General features: G+C 40.4%; 1 protein-coding gene across 1 annotated transcript in view; it reads right to left on the bottom strand.

Moving 5' to 3' along the window:
- Window positions 1-13,025, bottom strand: part of LOC130573056 (putative threonine dehydratase) — a 30,986-nt gene extending 17,961 nt beyond the window's left edge. The window contains exons 1-5 of the mRNA XM_057365205.1: window positions 12,569-13,025; window positions 8,344-8,370; window positions 4,776-5,118; window positions 1,164-1,280; window positions 82-323 (exon numbers count right to left, since the gene is read on the bottom strand). Coding sequence (XP_057221188.1) covers window positions 82-323; window positions 1,164-1,280; window positions 4,776-5,118; window positions 8,344-8,370; window positions 12,569-12,702 — 863 coding nt within the window. The 5' untranslated portion in view covers window positions 12,703-13,025. The remainder of the gene's footprint in view (window positions 1-81; window positions 324-1,163; window positions 1,281-4,775; window positions 5,119-8,343; window positions 8,371-12,568) is intronic.
- Between the last annotated feature and the right edge of the window lie 4,740 nt (window positions 13,026-17,765).

Below are 17,765 nucleotides of genomic sequence, written 5' to 3'. Positions count from 1 at the left end.
CATTTTAATGAAACAAATTGTTTTTGCAGAGCTGTGCAAGCATCTAATCAGATCATTCTAAGGAGCCTGGCTTTCACTCACTCTTCGAGGTAGAGGTAACCATTCTCCTGTGCCAGCCTCCTCGCGTGCACCTGGGAATCCTTGGCTGTGGTGCCGTAGGATATAACCATGGCACCGTACTCGCGGCACATCTTCACCCTGGCCGGAGCCGTGCTGGTGGACAGGATGACAAACACGGGGATACGGAGCTCTGAGGCGTGGTAAGCAACAGCCATGGAAAAGTTACTGTCCGAAGCCACGATCACCCCTTTTCTTTGCTGATCCTAAAAAACAGGGTTGCTTTATTGCACATTATATAGTGTCACATAGTTGTCACATATAATCCTGGATCATTCTAGTGATCTGACTTCCTTTTTTCCCTTTACTTGCTGATTGTATCATATTATGGTACAGCATACACAYGTCTAGATCTCAGGATTTACACGCAAAGAACAATCCCTGTGCCTGCATTCCTCTGGGTTCAAATCTTGTTCCATTGGAAAGGGCTGCAAAACTCCAGCTGATCACTGAAAAGTTGATATCTGGTCCYTAAGAGCTGATATCTCTGCTCTGCCTTTCATTTCAGGCTTCCTTTTAATTGAAGATTTAATTTTTATTGTTAGGAAAGGCAGGAATAACCACTGCTCTGGGTTGCTGTCTCATGCCTATTATAACAATTATTGCAGCAGAGACTCAATAACCTGCTATGACAAATGATAAATATTCATGTAAGAATACTGAAATTCATTACAAAATCAATTGGTGATCTAGATCCTTGTCATCACTCATTGTAACTCAGTTTCATCATCACTCATGAGTTTGGTAGTTTCAACATACCAGAACCACAGTACATCTAAATGCCACAGGAAAATGCTGACATTTTCATTTTGCAAGCTTTTGTGTCAAACATTTTCAAGAATTTCACCAGCAGACCAGCCAAATGTAAATAAAGTAGTATTTTACATTTAGACCTGTGTTCACACGCTGTGTTCAGTACAATGGTTCCAAAGACAAGAAACATTAGKATTCCATGGAGATTAGAGGTGAATTTATCTTCAACCCTGCTCCATTTTTGTGAAGCAGAACTAATCTAGTTCTTTTTGAACGCTGACATTTTGCTATACCTGAGGCAATGACATCAGAAGGTGAAGTACACCTCGTTCCTTCACAGATCCCGTGTACTGGAGGAACTCCTTCTTCAGGTAGATGTCCATTCCATACTGCTTGGATAGCCTAGAATACTGGAGTAGATAAATAATATAATGGCAATATATCTACTATTAATAAAACCTTCCACACCCCATCAGCTGCCTGTTGAGGCATGAATTTCACTGCTATGTATGAGCTCTAAAAAAGTAAAATTCATCTTCTGTTTCTTTATAAATACACGACAGTTTGTTGTTACCTACCAGATTCTTCTGTTTTTTGGAAGTCATTTTCAAACTCAAAGCAGTGAAAYATGGACAATATGCCATTAAGAATTCTGAAAAGAGCACTTGTTTGAGTCTTAATATTCAAATACAGGCACTGAAATAAATATTTTCAATTGTCTCAAAACCTATGCTTCCAGCACTTRCCAGAACTGAATATCTAAAAAATAAGGTCATCATCTAACAGATACAAAAGTCATCAGAAAATTSCCCCTTGAGCTCCATTATGGCCCTGTCATGGCTTCACTTGCTGCTTCACTACTGAATGTTGTTWATTTTGCATCCCAAGGCCAGCATAACGTTAGTAAAGACATTTCTTACTCAAAGAATGATGGAAATAATAAAAAACTATTTCCCAGGACTGCAAGTGTAAGCAGGAAGTGTTTGGAAAAGCTTAGTGTTTGGAACAGAAAGGATGCCTGAGCAGGGGGGAGTTAGCAAGAACATTACAKGTGACACAGGGCCAAAGTACATGATTTTAAAATTTTTTAATGGCAAATATTTGTTAAGTTTTATAAGACACTCCCAGCATGCATTAACATATTAAGTTCCTATTACCATAGTCACTAAACCAAGAGTTTTACACARGATAACTTATGAAACAGAGCTGTGKTAAGCCTGTGGGTGCCAATTCCCCAGGCTTACTGCAGCTCTATTTCAGAATTGGCTCCATTTCCTCTATTGGCTGCCAAAGCAAATGAGGCCCTGGTGATTTAGGGGATCAAGTCCTCATTTAAGATAAGTCACAAAGAGAGACAGATTAAAAAACCAGCATGACAAAATATTTATCTCAAACAGTATCTGGCAGTGTCATACATAAAATGTACACAGTAAATGTACTGACATGTTTTTGAGACCGTGGCACTTTCCAAGTGAATTTATATAAACTACRTATTTCTGGAACAGATACTTTCTTTAAAGTATCTAGTTAAACTACATTTTTCAGGTGAATGTTTCAAGGCTTTTTAGTGGATTTACAAGCATATGTTATGTTCCTCACCCATAGGTGGGGCCAGATTCTCTATTTTGCTTCTGAAAACTCTGACACACGAGCTACCACTTGCTGCTCCTTTGCAAATCTGGCTGTAGAACCAAAACAATGGAAAGTGCTTAGTACACTAATAGGATAATAGTTTATATCCTAAACATCCTAATCTATGGAGAATGCCTGTGMAAAATAGAACAAGAACATTATACAAGAAACACTACTAGCTCTTCACATACAACACTTGTTTTTGTAGAGAATCTTGGACTCTAGAGTGAGCAATCAGAAAAAGGATTTAAGGAGATGAATCCGGTGAATAATAAAGTTTCTAAGTCTCCTACATTAAAAAATATATCATTTAGTCACTCTTAACCACAAGGGAGGTGTATTTTAGATTGATATTTTTCTTTAATTTTGTTACTAAGCATTTTAATTCTGTAGGTTATCCTTTTCATCTTCCTTTAACTAAGGCTTTTTTTTCAAGTAGCCTAAATATAGCAAACAGAGCAGGTGTCAGTGCTATTTTCAGCTGAACTGACCCGATGTGTGACCTCATAAGATTCATTGAACCAGCCTGAAAGATTTCCCTTTAGTCACTGTGATCTRATCTAAGGACTACAGATACCTCCCTCTTGCTAACACAACACAAACCTTACAGCTCCTTCATCAGTAGCCAAACAAGGTGTCCTATTTARTGCCAATTCCTTGTTTGCTCATGCTCACTACCTCTTTGACCTGTTACAATTCATTCATGGTGCTGTATGTCAGCTCCAAGGCAAACTCCTSCCCAGGGAATCAGGATGTTCCATCCATGGTCTTACCTGCAGATTAGGAATCACCCTGCAAGGTGTTTCTCCATTCAATTGACTGAATGGATTATAGTCATTCTCACTTTTTAAATCTAAACACATGTCCTTGAAAGGGGCTCTTAACTCTCAATGATGATTTAAAATAAAGGTTGTCTGTATTTCTCTTGACACCATTCTGTGCTTTTGAAGTAATGCATGAAAGGCACTAATGACTTCTGCAGGAACATTACTTTGAATAACAGTCATAGGCTATTTTCACACTAAAACAAACAAGTTTTTATAGGGATCTAGGTTTTCCTCTATTCTGATAATTTTAAAAGCATAGTTCATGAAAACTAAAGAAAGTGAGACTGTTTAGCCTGACACGTAAATGCAGAAAGGGGATGAAATTGGATTGCATAAATCTGCCAGGGACACCCCAGGAGAAAGGAACTATTTAAGTTGAGGGGTGTCATGGTTTTACCTCAGCTGGCAACTAAACACTATCCTTGATCATTTCCCTTCCGCTGTGCTCTGGGGAATATGAGAATTGGAAGGGTAAAAATGAGAAATGTCATGGGTTGGGATAAGAAGAGTTAATAATAATMATTAATTAATTAAWTAAWTAATAACAACAACAAAATKACAAAGAGATAMATAYGATCCAAAAGRGACAGCTTATGCAATTGAAAAYAATTGCTCACCACCAAGARGCTGAAGACCAGYCAGGCCCTGAGCCACAGGCCCCCAGAAAACTTCCCCCTAATTTTATTGCTGGTCAAGGTGTCATATGGTATAGGATGTCCCTTGGGTCAGTTGSGGTCAGCAGTTCCAGMTGTGTCCCCTCCCARCTCCTTKCACATCCCCAGCCTTCTCACAGGTTGGGTGGAATGAGGAACAGAAAACRCCTTGACTTGGCAGTAAGAGCTGCTCAGCATAAACAAGAACATCTCTGTATTATCAATAATATTTTCATCACAAATCCAAAACACATASMAGCWACTGTGAAGAAAATTAACTCTACCATCCCTGCATTCCAGCCAAATCTTTTGCACCTCCTTATAGCCCCAAATTGTCTCTTACCATGTCCTTACCACAAGGCAAACTTCTTCAGTAATAWGCTACAAAAAGCACAGCTATCCTTATTTTAAAGGATAAAAAAACCACACGGGAAGTAGTTATGATATCTCTGGAGCAGCAAGCATCATGTGGCAATGAGGACAACTGCTGCACCTTCAGGACMCAACCACTTCACTCCAGGGAACTGCTAACCCCAAGCAGGGACATAAGTCTATGCCTAATGTGGTTTATCCTTTGTTTACAGGTTACTGCAATCTTTGAGGATTTAGGTTAGTGTAAACAGGTAAGAAGAAACTGATTATTGACAGTTAAATACAAATAATAGAACATGAGTCTTCTTACACAGATCTATCTGCTGCAATTCACACATACTCCTCCTTCATTTCCGATGAACTYTCATAAGGAAAAAGAAAAGAAACATTGAGAGAATGCAAAACCATAGAGAGTTCCTACCATGCAGGGGGTTTTCTGAACTCCACAATGGATTTTGAAGGCTGCTGCACGAATGTCTTCAAATSGAATCAGCTTGTTACAGCTTGCCAGGCTGGTCCTATTGCTTGGCTGAGGGAGGCAGGAAAGGGCATCCCTAAGTAACTCCTCATTTCGGCTCACTATCTTCATTTCCCAGGTCTTCACATCGCCATTCAGGTAATCCTCCTCACCAAAATCCTTCAGTCTCTCAGGATTGATGGAGGGTGGTTTCTGCCCAATAAGGCCATTTCTTATGGGCACATCCTTACAGCAGTGAAGATCACAAAGCGCTGGGATATCTTGTTTCTTTATTTTATTGTCATCCCTGAAAACAAACAAACAAACAAAAAAAACCAAAAAAAACTTGTTAGAAAAGCATGAATGATTTAAAGGCTTGACATTAAGCATTTAAGAAGGATGCACATCTCAGTTGCTCTTCCATGCCTTGAACAGGCAGACTGAGTTACTACTGTCAGATTACCTATCTGTAGGTGCACTGAAAGCTACTGCAACCTTCCAGCTGTTAGAAAAGTCACAAATAACCTGACATGTGGACAAGTTAGGAAAATGTCCTACCCAAGAAAATAAGAAATGTATAACMTGTGTTGTCTGGACAGCCAGACCTTCCTTAGTACTCAGTACTCAACCAGCAATGATCCTAGTTCAGTGCTTCCAAAAATTTTGGAATAACTGGAATTGTATTTTCTGTATGCATTTCTATCTTTTTTAAAAAGGCAAGTCACTGCTGCAGACCATTGCCATAAACTATTAATAAAAGTGACAAATGTCACTGCATTGTACACAAGAGGTCTGCTCTCTGCCCTTGCATACTTGCAGAGTGCACTCTTGACAGCTGTCAACTGCCTCATGAYGGGAAGGAAATAACTTTGATAAGGGATAACAATTATATATTCTCCAACAGAACTAAAGAATTACATCTCCTGATGTGTGACTTAACATTTTACAGATAAATACATGTGTAGATAAGACAGAACTGGGGTGGCACAAAAACCTTCCTACCCAAGAAACTTAGGAGAGACAACACTGCTACAAAAATTTGCCACTTTTCCTACCTTCAAATGCCTGACTCTATGGTCCCACAGCTTTCAGTTCACAAGGAACAATGTACTGTAGGAGCATTTTGCAGTCCTGTTTCCAGATAAATGTAAAACTTCTAGGAATTCTTCGAATTTGGAGAGCATTAGGGGGGCAAAAGGGGCATTAAGCAGAAGACCAGTGATTTGGAAAATAGCTGATACCACCCCAGTCTGTAGCTATGATTACACAGATAGTATAAGCTCTTCTACATGACTCACTATTCATCTATTTGGCAGAAATGGTTTCCTAAAAACAAACATGTTAAATTATGTCAGAGATTTAGCATTATCTCCAACAAAACAATATTTACCTTTTTCCTCAAAGAATTTGGGTCTAAGTTATGCAGTTATTCATCAGCATGGCTGGCTAAAGCAAATGTTTAACAGCAGTGATCAGCACTGTAATATGCTTTGTAATAATTTCCAAAAAGAATTTTTAAATATTTAGCAACATTTTTTTCTTTTGAGCAATTGTCACTTTGGGCAGCATCATCAATTTTCTTAATGGTATCAATAATCTGTGACAGTAGTTCTTCTTCCTACAACATTTCCAATTTTTCCACAGAAGAATTCACATAACAATATGGGCAATATTAAGTGTTTTATTATTAAAATCAAATAACAGACCAATAACATCAATCCTTCTGCATATCTTCACAGGTGACAATTTTTGTAGCAAGGTCTTCTCTCTCCAAAATGAATGAGAGCACTAATTTTCTAAGATAAACAAACACAGTACATACACATTTGTAACCTGTTTATGTTGCAACTTGTGATTTAAAATATTTTCCCAGTACTATATCCTAAAGCTGATACAGCCTAACAACAGGCATTCTGCTTTCAAATAAAATAACTTATCAAGTAGCTCTATTTTATAATTTTCTGCATTTCTATTTCATTGGGGTTAACATCTTTATGAAGTGTTCCAGCTGTCTAAGCTCCAATGTTAGTTTGGGTGCACATTAGTCTGCTTAATGCAAAGCTGAGAACCAGATCAGACTGCCTCCCTGTGAATTTGTTACAGCACAGCCCCCAGCAACAACAGCAGCAGCATCTGAGAGGCCACAGTACTGTTAGAGTCCATTCCACACCCCTCCCTTCCAAAAAAACACTTTCCATATCACAGATGTCCACAAACACCTCAAAAGGAAGAACATGTGTCCTATTTCTGAACATACTATCTAAAATGTTTAGCAAGCATTAGCAATGAATTATATTTCTTACACTGGAAATGGGTTAAACGGGTATATGTAGAGTAAAAAAAATTAGGCAGGTAAAAAAAATGTGGGTTTTTGGGTCAAATTGTTTAGCCAACAGGCATTTGAGATGGAAGAAAAATTCTTATTTTTCATTTCTATCTGTTGCAATCAACTACAAAAAGTCCATAAAAAACCCAGCCAAAGAAGGCCACAAGAAGTTTATTGATGAAGCAGGATTCTGTGAGAAAAACAAGCATGGTAATGCCTCACCACACTACTGCCATCAAATATTTGCATCTGCAATAGAAAGAGCAAAAGGATATATTGGTTTTTTTTGTTCTAGTCTTAGGTTTTCCTTTTTTTCTGGTAGAAAAAAAAGGAAGGAAGTAAATCAGATTCTCAGTCCTTGACCTGCAGCACCACTCTCATGAATAGCGAGTATCTGCTCTGAAGGAGACAACACCTTGTGGCCATTGGAAAAGAGGAACAAAAGTCAAACAGCTGTAAAATATGCAGAGGTTTTTCAAGCTTGAGTTAGGTTTGAAGAACATCTGAAATATTACCATCTCAGTACTTGGTATGAAAATGAACATACATTTGTATCTAAAGTCTAAAGCCYCTTTACCAAGGGGATATCATCATGCTGCTGTATATATATGTATTGTATGTATTTATTTCAGAATAATTCAAATTCTCCTTCTACACCCACACTTCATTTACATCAGGCAAATGATATTTTTGCATAGTGAGCCCACCTGTGTGTGCCACAGACCCTCCTGGAGCTCTTAAACTTCCAAGGTAATGTGGGCTGAGGTTTGATCCCATAGCACAAATGGAGAATTAATGACCCCCTTGGGTCCAAAGCATTCCACATACTTAGCAGAGATCTGTTTGGATTTCTTTTGCAGGAACAGCCAAAGCAGAGAGCAAAGCATGCAAGTACTCACAAAAACACAGCACATGCCTTCTCATGCACAGTAACAAAATATAGCCCCCATTCCAGCAATCGTGTCCACCAGATGAAGATCTGAGCCAATATAAATACAAACCTCAGCATTATAAAACACTGTTCCCTTCAAATGGAACGTCTCCTTTTTTGGACTTTGTCAAAAGTTTTCATTAAAAGGTCCGTTTATTTCCAGCCACAAAACAAATACCCAGCTGGCAAGCTTTGTTATGTGGTTATAAATTRCAGCATTTTACCTTTAAAGGGATTAGTAAAAGGAAACATGAAAATACARTTTATAAACCTACTTTTTCAAGAACAGCTGCTCAGCATAACTGCAAAAAAAAGAGAGAAGATCTGTATGCAGACATTCCATAAATAATTAAGGCGCAGGCAAAAATATAATTTGTTTAAACAGATAGCTTTACATATTTTAAAATCTCAAAGTCAATGCAAAGACAGCATATACTGAAAGATACTCATAAAATAATACAAGGTAACGACCGGGAATGAATAATTTTTCTATTTCCAGTTTGGTTTTTTGAACATACTGATAATTTTCACAAGTTAAACAGGACTAGGAAAAAAAAAAATCAAAACCAGTAATATTAACAAACTAAGAAAATAATAAACTCAGCAAAAATAATTTGGGGAGTATAAAAAGCAATAATGCATACTATACCTAAAGACCACAAGTGTTGCCTTCGTTAGACAGAGGAAGAACTGTCCAAGCAGTTATCCTGCAATGATGGACAGTTACATGCCCCCATCAGGTGAAGAACATACAGATTGCTTCCTTCAGCAGCCACAAAAAAAGGTCAAACAGATTAAACTGATGTGCTGGATCTCCTCAGCTCCTAAAACTGAAGGAGCAAAATCTRCAAAACCACAGACATCCAGGGAATWGCAAATTGTGGAAGACTAGTCATTTTGCCCAGTATAAATGTTAGGGGGAGATCATATGAAAGTGTTAGGTAGAAAATGTAAAGGTTGTTTCCTTAAGAAAGGATGTTCTTTAATGTTTGATCCTTGTGTACTTTCAAGGCTAATCAAGAAGAAGGGAGATTTAATCCATGAAACATTTAGCAGCTAACAAGCTCTAAGTGATGTCTGGTGTTAGAAAATCAAATTAATTGTTGGCAGAATTGCCTTGGTAAGGTTTAGGATTTGACATGCTTCAATGTTTTGACTTCAGAGGAGGKTAACAAAGCTTGGGAAAAAGGAYRTGACACTGATAATGGACACAAAAAATGCAGAATTTATGGGCCTTAAGGACATTTGGCAGAATTCCTGAGATAAAGAAGAAACTGACAAAGCCAACTCAGCAGCYGTGCTGAAAYCAGCTCTGACTCGGTAAAAATTCTGGCAGGGGAAGATCGAGACCACCAACCAAAGAAACCACTGACCCAAAAGAAGAGAAGGTCTGAGCATGAGGACTAATTAGCATGAGAAATCAGAGAATCATTAAACAATAGAAGACAAATACAAATTGATAAGAGAACTTGTAGCAAATGAAAGCTATTTCTTTGTTAMAATGTATGGATAGTAAAAAGCACTGAGAGTTAATGTGCTTCCTTTGTGGCATACACCAAACACCCAGGCTTGTGCAACTCTCAAGTACAATGAATGGCTCTCTTGAGAGTGTAATTATTGGCTYGTTGCACACCAGGTAAGGAATCTGATTTTTGTGGGCGGTAACAGAAAGGCACAACTTCTGTAGAATACTTCAGCATCCTTACAGGCCTGTGCCATGACAAAAGTTCCAACTCCACCGCCCAGCTTGGGCTAAGCAGTGACAAAATGTTAAGTTTGAATACTACTTCAAACTCACATGCACATGTTCTCTATATGTGGATTTTRAATTCTGTTCTTTTTTAATGTTTTGGGTGTAGGGGTTTCTTAAGCTCATACCTATATAGTATCATCATCTTCAGGCTCCCTGAGCACTTTCCTGGAGCCCACTGGCCAACAGACATTGGTAAGATACATTTTAGACCTATTTGCCATCTGCTTTCAGATAACTAGGCTCAGATCTGATGCCYGCAAGTTCAGAATATTTATTAAAGCAAAAGTTGACCCCTTCAAAGTCGCTTCTGCCTCTTTCCTGCAAGCGTTGAGCAGAGAYGGGTCATGTAGAGGGGACAAGGCAGGGGGAGTAGCAGGCTGCTCCAGGTAGCAGTCTGCGTGGCTTATGACTGCAGTGTGACTGGGGGCTGGCATCTCCTCTCACAGGAGTGAGAAAGAGGCAATCCCAGGATATGACAGAGAGGGCCCTTTCCCTCATCCAAATCCCTTTTACCCAGAACCTCTCCAGCTCCATTAATCCTTCCAATTCCGTGTCCCAGTGCTGTCTCCTCTGACCTTTCTGGTTGCTGAGTCTCCAAGACCCCTCTGATACTTTCCTCATTTGTTGCAATCCCCTTTCTCAATGGCTCCTAAATGTTCCTGTTCCATCTCAACTCCTCTTCTACCCTTTTAGCCATCCCCAAATACATCCAGATACTGTAACAGCAGCGATCCTTTAAAGCATCTCAGCAAGTAGGACTTTATGAGAGACAAATGGTAGAAAAATGGAAGCTTGCTGAGATAAAACTGACAAGAAGCATCATAACAGATGTCATCTTCACAGGAAGATGTGGAGAAATTTTAGGTTATGCACTGTACAGGGTTTGAGTGCCCTGCATACCATTACAGGGTGACAAGAAAACTCCTTCAAGTAAACTAGATAGATCTCTTTGAACATTTAAAACAGATCAAAGATAATACTGCACTCAAATATGACTGTCTTGAATGACCAGTATTTTGCGTCATTGTAGTACTTAGAAACACCCATTCAAGACAGTATCCTTCCAAATAGTGGCACATGCAGGATGGAAATATAAAATGCATGTCTGACAATTATATACCTAAACGCAATGCAAAGTGATTGTTAAATCAGACATGAATCACCAATGCCTTCCCCTAAACTGAAAGGCAAGTTCAGCAAATATTAGCTCAACTTTATTGATAGAAACTGGGACACAGACAGATCCAGTGACTTGCCTAAGACTTCCGCAGGGCTATTTATCAGAGTGTCTTAAAGACAAAGAGATCAGGGCTTAGTAACCAGCCTGTATGACAAAAGTGTGAGCACTGTGACCATCCAGCGCAGATAGGTACATAATAACCAAGCCTTGAGACTGAGCAGCCCTTTATAACTCCATTCAACAGACACAGGTCTGAAAAACTCAYGTAATGCTGCACCAGCAACCAACACAAAGAMAGCTCAGGCTCATGCAGGRAACAACCAARCTGTATTATCATCCCTGAYAAAATCTCTCCTTACTTTTAGTAARTCAGATTCAGCASAGGCTGAGCCTAGCACTATATCTGCCTTCATCTGTGATCATAATCTATGGCCATTCTTCTGTACACACCATGCACATGTCATTGCTTACTGCTGGCAATGGCAACTGGTGCCAGCTGCTAAACAGATAACATCAGAAAAAGCAATCASAAAGCAAGAAGAATTCACAAGGGCACCCGTCATGGAAGAGTTGAAGCAGAGGTAAACAACTATCCCTCAAACAGACCCATCCCTCTCAAAAGTTCTTATAAGATATTCACAACAGCAAATGTCAAATGATTATTATCCAACATTGCACACCGTTTGACTGCTAAAACTCTTCAAGCAATTAAACTTTTTCCTAAGTTGAACGTATTCTGAATCTGGGCATTTCCTGGTGATTAACACATCTCCATAATTCACTTGTAATTAGGAACAAACATAACTCAAACTAGAAGAAAGAGTGGTCCTGTGCTGAAAGGAGATTCACAGTGTACTGCAGAACAGGTCATGTCATGGGTGACTTTGAGCAAGCCATTTTTGCAGTGTTTTTGCACAACTGGGACCTTGCCTTCCCCTTTATTAACAGCATTGAGCCCACTGAAACAATTTRTATTTTAAATGTTACCAACAYCTGYGACAAGGAGATGCAGGAAATGAGGATTGTCCCTTGTTTGTACCACATCTGGCAAAACCACAGCATGATTGGACTAGTGGTGTCCAGATAATAAAACTGRGGGAGAAAAAACTATGGAAAAGGTTAAGAATGAGGTTGCACAACACCAGCATGCAATGTGTGTGCACAGGCTCAGCTCATGCTACACAACGGCACCAGATGACTCTTAAATTCCATCTGCACCATCCAAGCCTGAAAACAGGAATTTAAGATCACCATAAGTACCATAACAAAGACAACCACAGAACTGTGTAACAGGATCTGACATGGGCTATCCCAAGATAAATTTTCAGCAGTCCATTGGCCTGCCCAGGGTTATTTCTGACACCACACTCATGAAGAAATACAAAWGCTGAATTCCACAGGCTAAAAATATTCAAATCTCCACTTCTTCTAGTGGATAACTCCAAGAACAACTCATACCCACAGAATTCTGGGAGATTATGAAAAATTGCAAACAATTTCCTTGCTTTTTTTTCGTTTTGATTTGGTTTTTTTTAAGATAGTAAGGAAAGGAAAAAGAAAGCATTACCTATAAAGCACAGCGACTAAATAAACAACGAGGTGAAGCAAAACTCCAACTACGACACCATAAGGAGGCAGGAGGGGTCCAGGGGTTGTCATGTCCGTGGGCCTGGCCCTGGGTGGACCCCGAGGGCTGACCATGACCCCTGAGGGGGATAAAGGAGCGCTCTAGCTCTAAGTCAGACAGCAATATTCTCCAACCTTTGCCAGAAAGGGTCGTACTCTTCATCTTCCCTGTAGCGGTCCCTGGGACTTCTGTTTTTTAACACYCTGAAGTAGAGAAACTGTGCTGCAAAATTCATTGTAAWTCCTGGTGCAAAGCAAAGCTGGGAGACTGCTGGCAGGGGACACACTTGCCTGCGAGAAGTGTCAGCCCTGCACTGCCTGGGTGGGAAATRGCAGGCGACGTGCTGTAAGCAGCTCTCAGCGCTGGCTGGGGGGGAAGTGCCTTTGACAGAGAWGGCTGCTGCTATTTAAAGAGATTATTTCAGAGCCCAACCTGTCCTTGTCAATTTGAGTCAGGGCCTGGATTATGCTCGGGTGACGCTCTGTGAGCAGGACACTCGAAGCTTTAGTTACTGCTTAGCTGTGGAGCATGATCCCGACCGGCCGCAGGGCCCAGGGCTGAGCAGCACAACTCTGGTAGGAAGAGCAGCAGGAAAGCAATGCCAGGTTTGGGGTGGTTGWKTCACTGCAGGGATCCTTTAAGGCARCATCTAGGGACAAAGGTCCTCATGACTGAGGCACAGAGGAGACTGTTCAATTCCTTCAGGTCTTCTCTTGGCACAAGTCCTTGTAGCAGAAAATTTCAGGTATCTAGATCATAAAAAAATTAAAAGACATCTAGGAGAAAGATTGTAGCAACAGTTATCTATAGATAGATAGATATAAGTATCTGTTATATCTATTTATATGTATCTATGGGATTCATACATGTATGTGTATATATACCTATAAACTCCATCTAAGCCTTTCTTTGCCCTGAGACCGCTAGCAAAGGCAAAGTAGCAGTTACAGATGCAGAATAGCTGTGGYGTGGGGATGGGGTGGGGTCCTTTCATGATAGCTCTGCTCTAGAATATATTTCTGATGGAGTGCAGTCTCCAGGCTGCTTGGAGATGGACCAGGTGTCCATTTCCAGGTATGAGTGGTCCCTCAGTAACTTCTGCTTTCTACTGAGAGCAAAATCTACAAAACCTGAATCTCCAAGACAGAGAACAGASACACCAAAAAATCTAACCCAAGCTGTGACCTAACCCTCCCCATGGGATATTTGAGAAATATTATAATCTGATTTATATGAGAGAGTCAGAATAAATGATTAAATAGTGTTCTGGGATCTCTGGGAAAGTCTGAGTTGTGCTGGTGAAGCCTTTCCTACACTGGTGTGGCAGGCAGGCCCATGTTCTCTTGACTTCATTAGTACTGATGAAGGTCTAGATTCACCATTTTTTCCAGTTTCTCATATGCAAACCCCTCTTATTCTTCCCTTGCCAGGTGGTGGGGTTGCAGGTTGTGGTGGTGCCATGTTCTCCAAGTGACCACAGCCCATCAAGTGTGCTACTGCCAGGGGTGAGGAGACAAAATGCACTGGGCTGCTGCCAGCACTTCCAGCCCTGTGGACAAAGTACCTTCAGGCCAACTTCACTGGTGCCTTGAAGCACAGAGAGAAGGCAAGTGGAGTTGCTGCTTTGTTCACAAAACATCTGAACTGCAATGGTGGGCAGGAAATGGAACTTTAAAGCAGCAAAAATGGCAGTTTCTGTATTTCAGGTATCTGAGAGTCCAGACGGATGCACTCAAGTCTTGACATGAATTCAGCTCTGGACAAATGAGGCTCTGATCTGCAATTGACACTTGCAGACAGAATGAGTAAAAGGACTTTTGAGTTGAATGAGTAAAAGGACTTTTGAGACCATTTGGTCAAGGAGTTGGAAAAAAATCACCAAGCTGTTGCAGGACAGAAGCAAATGAAGCACTGAATTGCTATCCTTCTAAAACACTCCCAAACAAGCAGCTCATAAGAAAGAAAGAACTTTGAAAATTTCTGCTGGAGATTCCGGCCCATGTCAAACAATCTTTCAAAGCCCTTGCTGCTTCCAAGCCTGTTCAGAGTGCTTTGAAAACACCACAATTACCACAGGAAGGAAAAACTAMTTTTCAGCTTTCATTTTTTCTTTGATATGGATGGAAGGAAGGGATAAGTAAAATATAATTGCATTGCTGGTACAGTCAAGTGATATCTAATATAATTGCTATGAAACTGCCAAGGACAGCACTAAGTTACAGGTCACCCCAGATGACATTCCTTTTCAAATCTAGAGTTTCTTATTTCCTTCCCASCTGCTCTTTGTAGGTGCTAAGGGACGACAGCCTCAGTGTTGTATAGCTTTCCACAGGTTTCGCTTACAACTTCCCTACTGACATTACTCACTTTTCATCTGTTTGTGCAAGGAAATCATCACTCATATCTGCACAGCTTCAGATACACCTGAGACCTCCATAAAACCAGCCTCGGTCAGAGGCACTGCATATATCTGAAATGGCAGTTATTGACAAGTGTTTTCATCCACATCATCATACTTAGATAATTTTGACTCCAAAGAAAGAAATAAACCACGCACTTCAATCAATGGACAGAAACAAAAATCAGTACTCATGTGCTGGTGTGTAAGAAAAAGCAATGATTGGGACAGGAAAGAGTTGGAAAATCCAARTCTCAGAATAACTGTTTTACACTCATCAGGTCATATACAACTGCCAGCCTTCCTCYCTCAGTCCCTGGCGCAAAATTAAAAATAACATAATGTGGAGAGTAACAGCTGCTTCTTTTACTAGAAAATATTTTAAACAAGGTTATGCTGCACTTTTCCTGAACTGAAAAATAAAATAGAACCATTTTGCTGTCAGAATGGAAAACAATGCCTCATTCTCTTGTAACCAGAGAGAACTCAATTTGGACAGCACTGAGAAAAATAGCTATGGCCATTGTAAATAAGGACTTTATTGAATTACAGAACTTGAAAGATTGTTTTGAAGGGTTAGCCAAGTTTTTCCCTACACTAAATAAAATTAATAACATTTCCAACCTCAGTTGAGAACAGCATGGGTGGGAAGTGATAGTCTATCCAAAGAGAGAATTTGATCACTTGCAGAAGGAAAAAGGGTGGAGACCATCTGCAGTTAAGCCAAGAAAAACAAAAAAAGTTTCTCAGAGAWTAGCCACTCAGAAAACCAAAATGAAAATTGAGGATTAGGCAACATATTGATGAAATATAGTGGCAAACCACTGTAATAATCAGTACAGGTAATGAAATATAGACAACTCATAAAGAATTGACAACTAAAAAAAAAAGTAAAAAAAAATAGGCACCAAAAAGCTTCACATTTCCTTTTAATTAACAATACTAATTTAACTCCCATCTCAGATTCTTCATAAATCAATATTTATAGAGCAGACCAGAGTTTATATTTGTCAGATAGCAGCTGCCCCATGGCAGTAAAATGTCACATTCACATTTGTTATCTTTAGGGAGCTCAGAAAAGGTTGACAAGGTAGATTGAAACCAGTGGAAACAGATTTTGCTTCCTCAAGCTATATTTCACAGTGCCAGAAAGAAAGGGCAGGCATCAATTCAAGGAACATATTTGCTGGAGCAAGAGGCAACAGGGAAGCCTGGGTGTGCTTTGTCTAAAGTTATGGGRCAGACTGTGTCTATCTAATGCAAATATTTTGCAGAAAGGATGAGATATTTCTCAAGACAAAAAGTTTACATTAGAGTCCAAAAATTATCTCCTCAAAATAATATCTATATCCATAAGCCTAACAATAAGATGCTGAGCCAACAGCACCAGATGAGGAAAAACTGGGGACTCAGTACAAAGCCTGTGTCTTGCTGTTACAGAAAAATGCACATTCTCTACTACTGAGACTAAGTAACTGACAAGAACGAGCCAAACATTTTGCGCTGCTATTTGGGATAGTGAACTGTGACATCCTGCTTATCTCAGTTTCAAGTGGCAAGATAACATTTCTAATACAAGCAGAGACAGTGGATTAGCATTGCAGATGCATGAAAGTCCTCAGCAGTCTATTCTAAGTCACCTCACAAAATTATATCAATGAACAAAGACTGTATCCAGTAATCTTTGAATAGCATGAGACCCTTTATGGTCTTACTGACTCCTGGAATTTTTTCCATCTGGGTCTCGAGCACTGTCATGCAGTGGTGTTCACACAGAGTGGAAGTGCAGTGGCTGAAGTACATGCAGGGAATCACTGAAAACCCACATTTGGCTGTGCAGAGCACAGCAAATGTAACCAGCACTTTCACTTCTGCTCTTGCAGACACATTAGAAAATCATGGTGGTATCATAAAATTCCAAAGTACTACTGCAATAATTTACTCTCACTAACGGAGATCGCCAGACATTCAAATGGCAAGTGAATGTGAGCTGAAACACAATTAGTTTGGTTTGTTTGTTTTTTTTTTTTTAACAGACTTTCTCCAAAAGCGATTCTGATTTGCCACAGCCTGTACAGATAACTATACATGACCCTTTCAGCAGTGAAGAACAGAGCCTGGTTTCTGCTGAACGCCAATCAATGCTTTGCCGGGTGCCGCACTGCAGCTCCCTGAGCATCGGCACTGCCTGAACTCTGCTTCCCCAGCAGCCTAAGCACGATCAAGGTCAAGTACGTAACAGTCGGGGGCCGYTCCTTTGTCCGAGACGCTCATGGATCCAAATCCTCCTGGCTCCCCTCCCGCYGTGTCTAATTAAAACACTGAACTCTCGGTTGCAGTTCACGCTGTGCTGGAGATCAGCTCACCTGGGCTCTGCCCAGCGCTATTGCGGGAGGAGGACRAGGAAGAAGCCGCCTGAGGGTAACCCGGTGGCCAGAAATAGGTCACCTCAGGGCCACCGTGAGGCAGCTGCCAGCGGCCAGGGGCCATTCACAGGTATTTGCCAGCCCGCTCCCCACGCCCCTTCCCCTGCCCTTCTGCTGGGCTGTCCCCCCATCTCGCCTCGCCCCCGCCTGCTCCCTYGCTCCCCTTCCAACAACTCCATCACAGCTGTGCAACCAAGTCACACCCAGTGGTCCCAGGAGAAAACTGTGCACCCTGTACTGCTGTAATTTCTTCTAAATTCAAACCATAGGCTTTTGCCCTATCAGCTTCTCCTAATTCACTTTCCTAATGATA

This window comes from Malurus melanocephalus, unplaced genomic scaffold (assembly GCF_030028575.1).
Source record: "Malurus melanocephalus ecotype Western Australia unplaced genomic scaffold, MMel_1.1 scaffold_49, whole genome shotgun sequence".
In the NCBI taxonomy this organism is placed as follows: domain Eukaryota; kingdom Metazoa; phylum Chordata; class Aves; order Passeriformes; family Maluridae; genus Malurus; species Malurus melanocephalus.
Note: the sequence above shows the minus strand (reverse complement) of the source record. Positions and strands in the feature narration are given on the sequence as shown.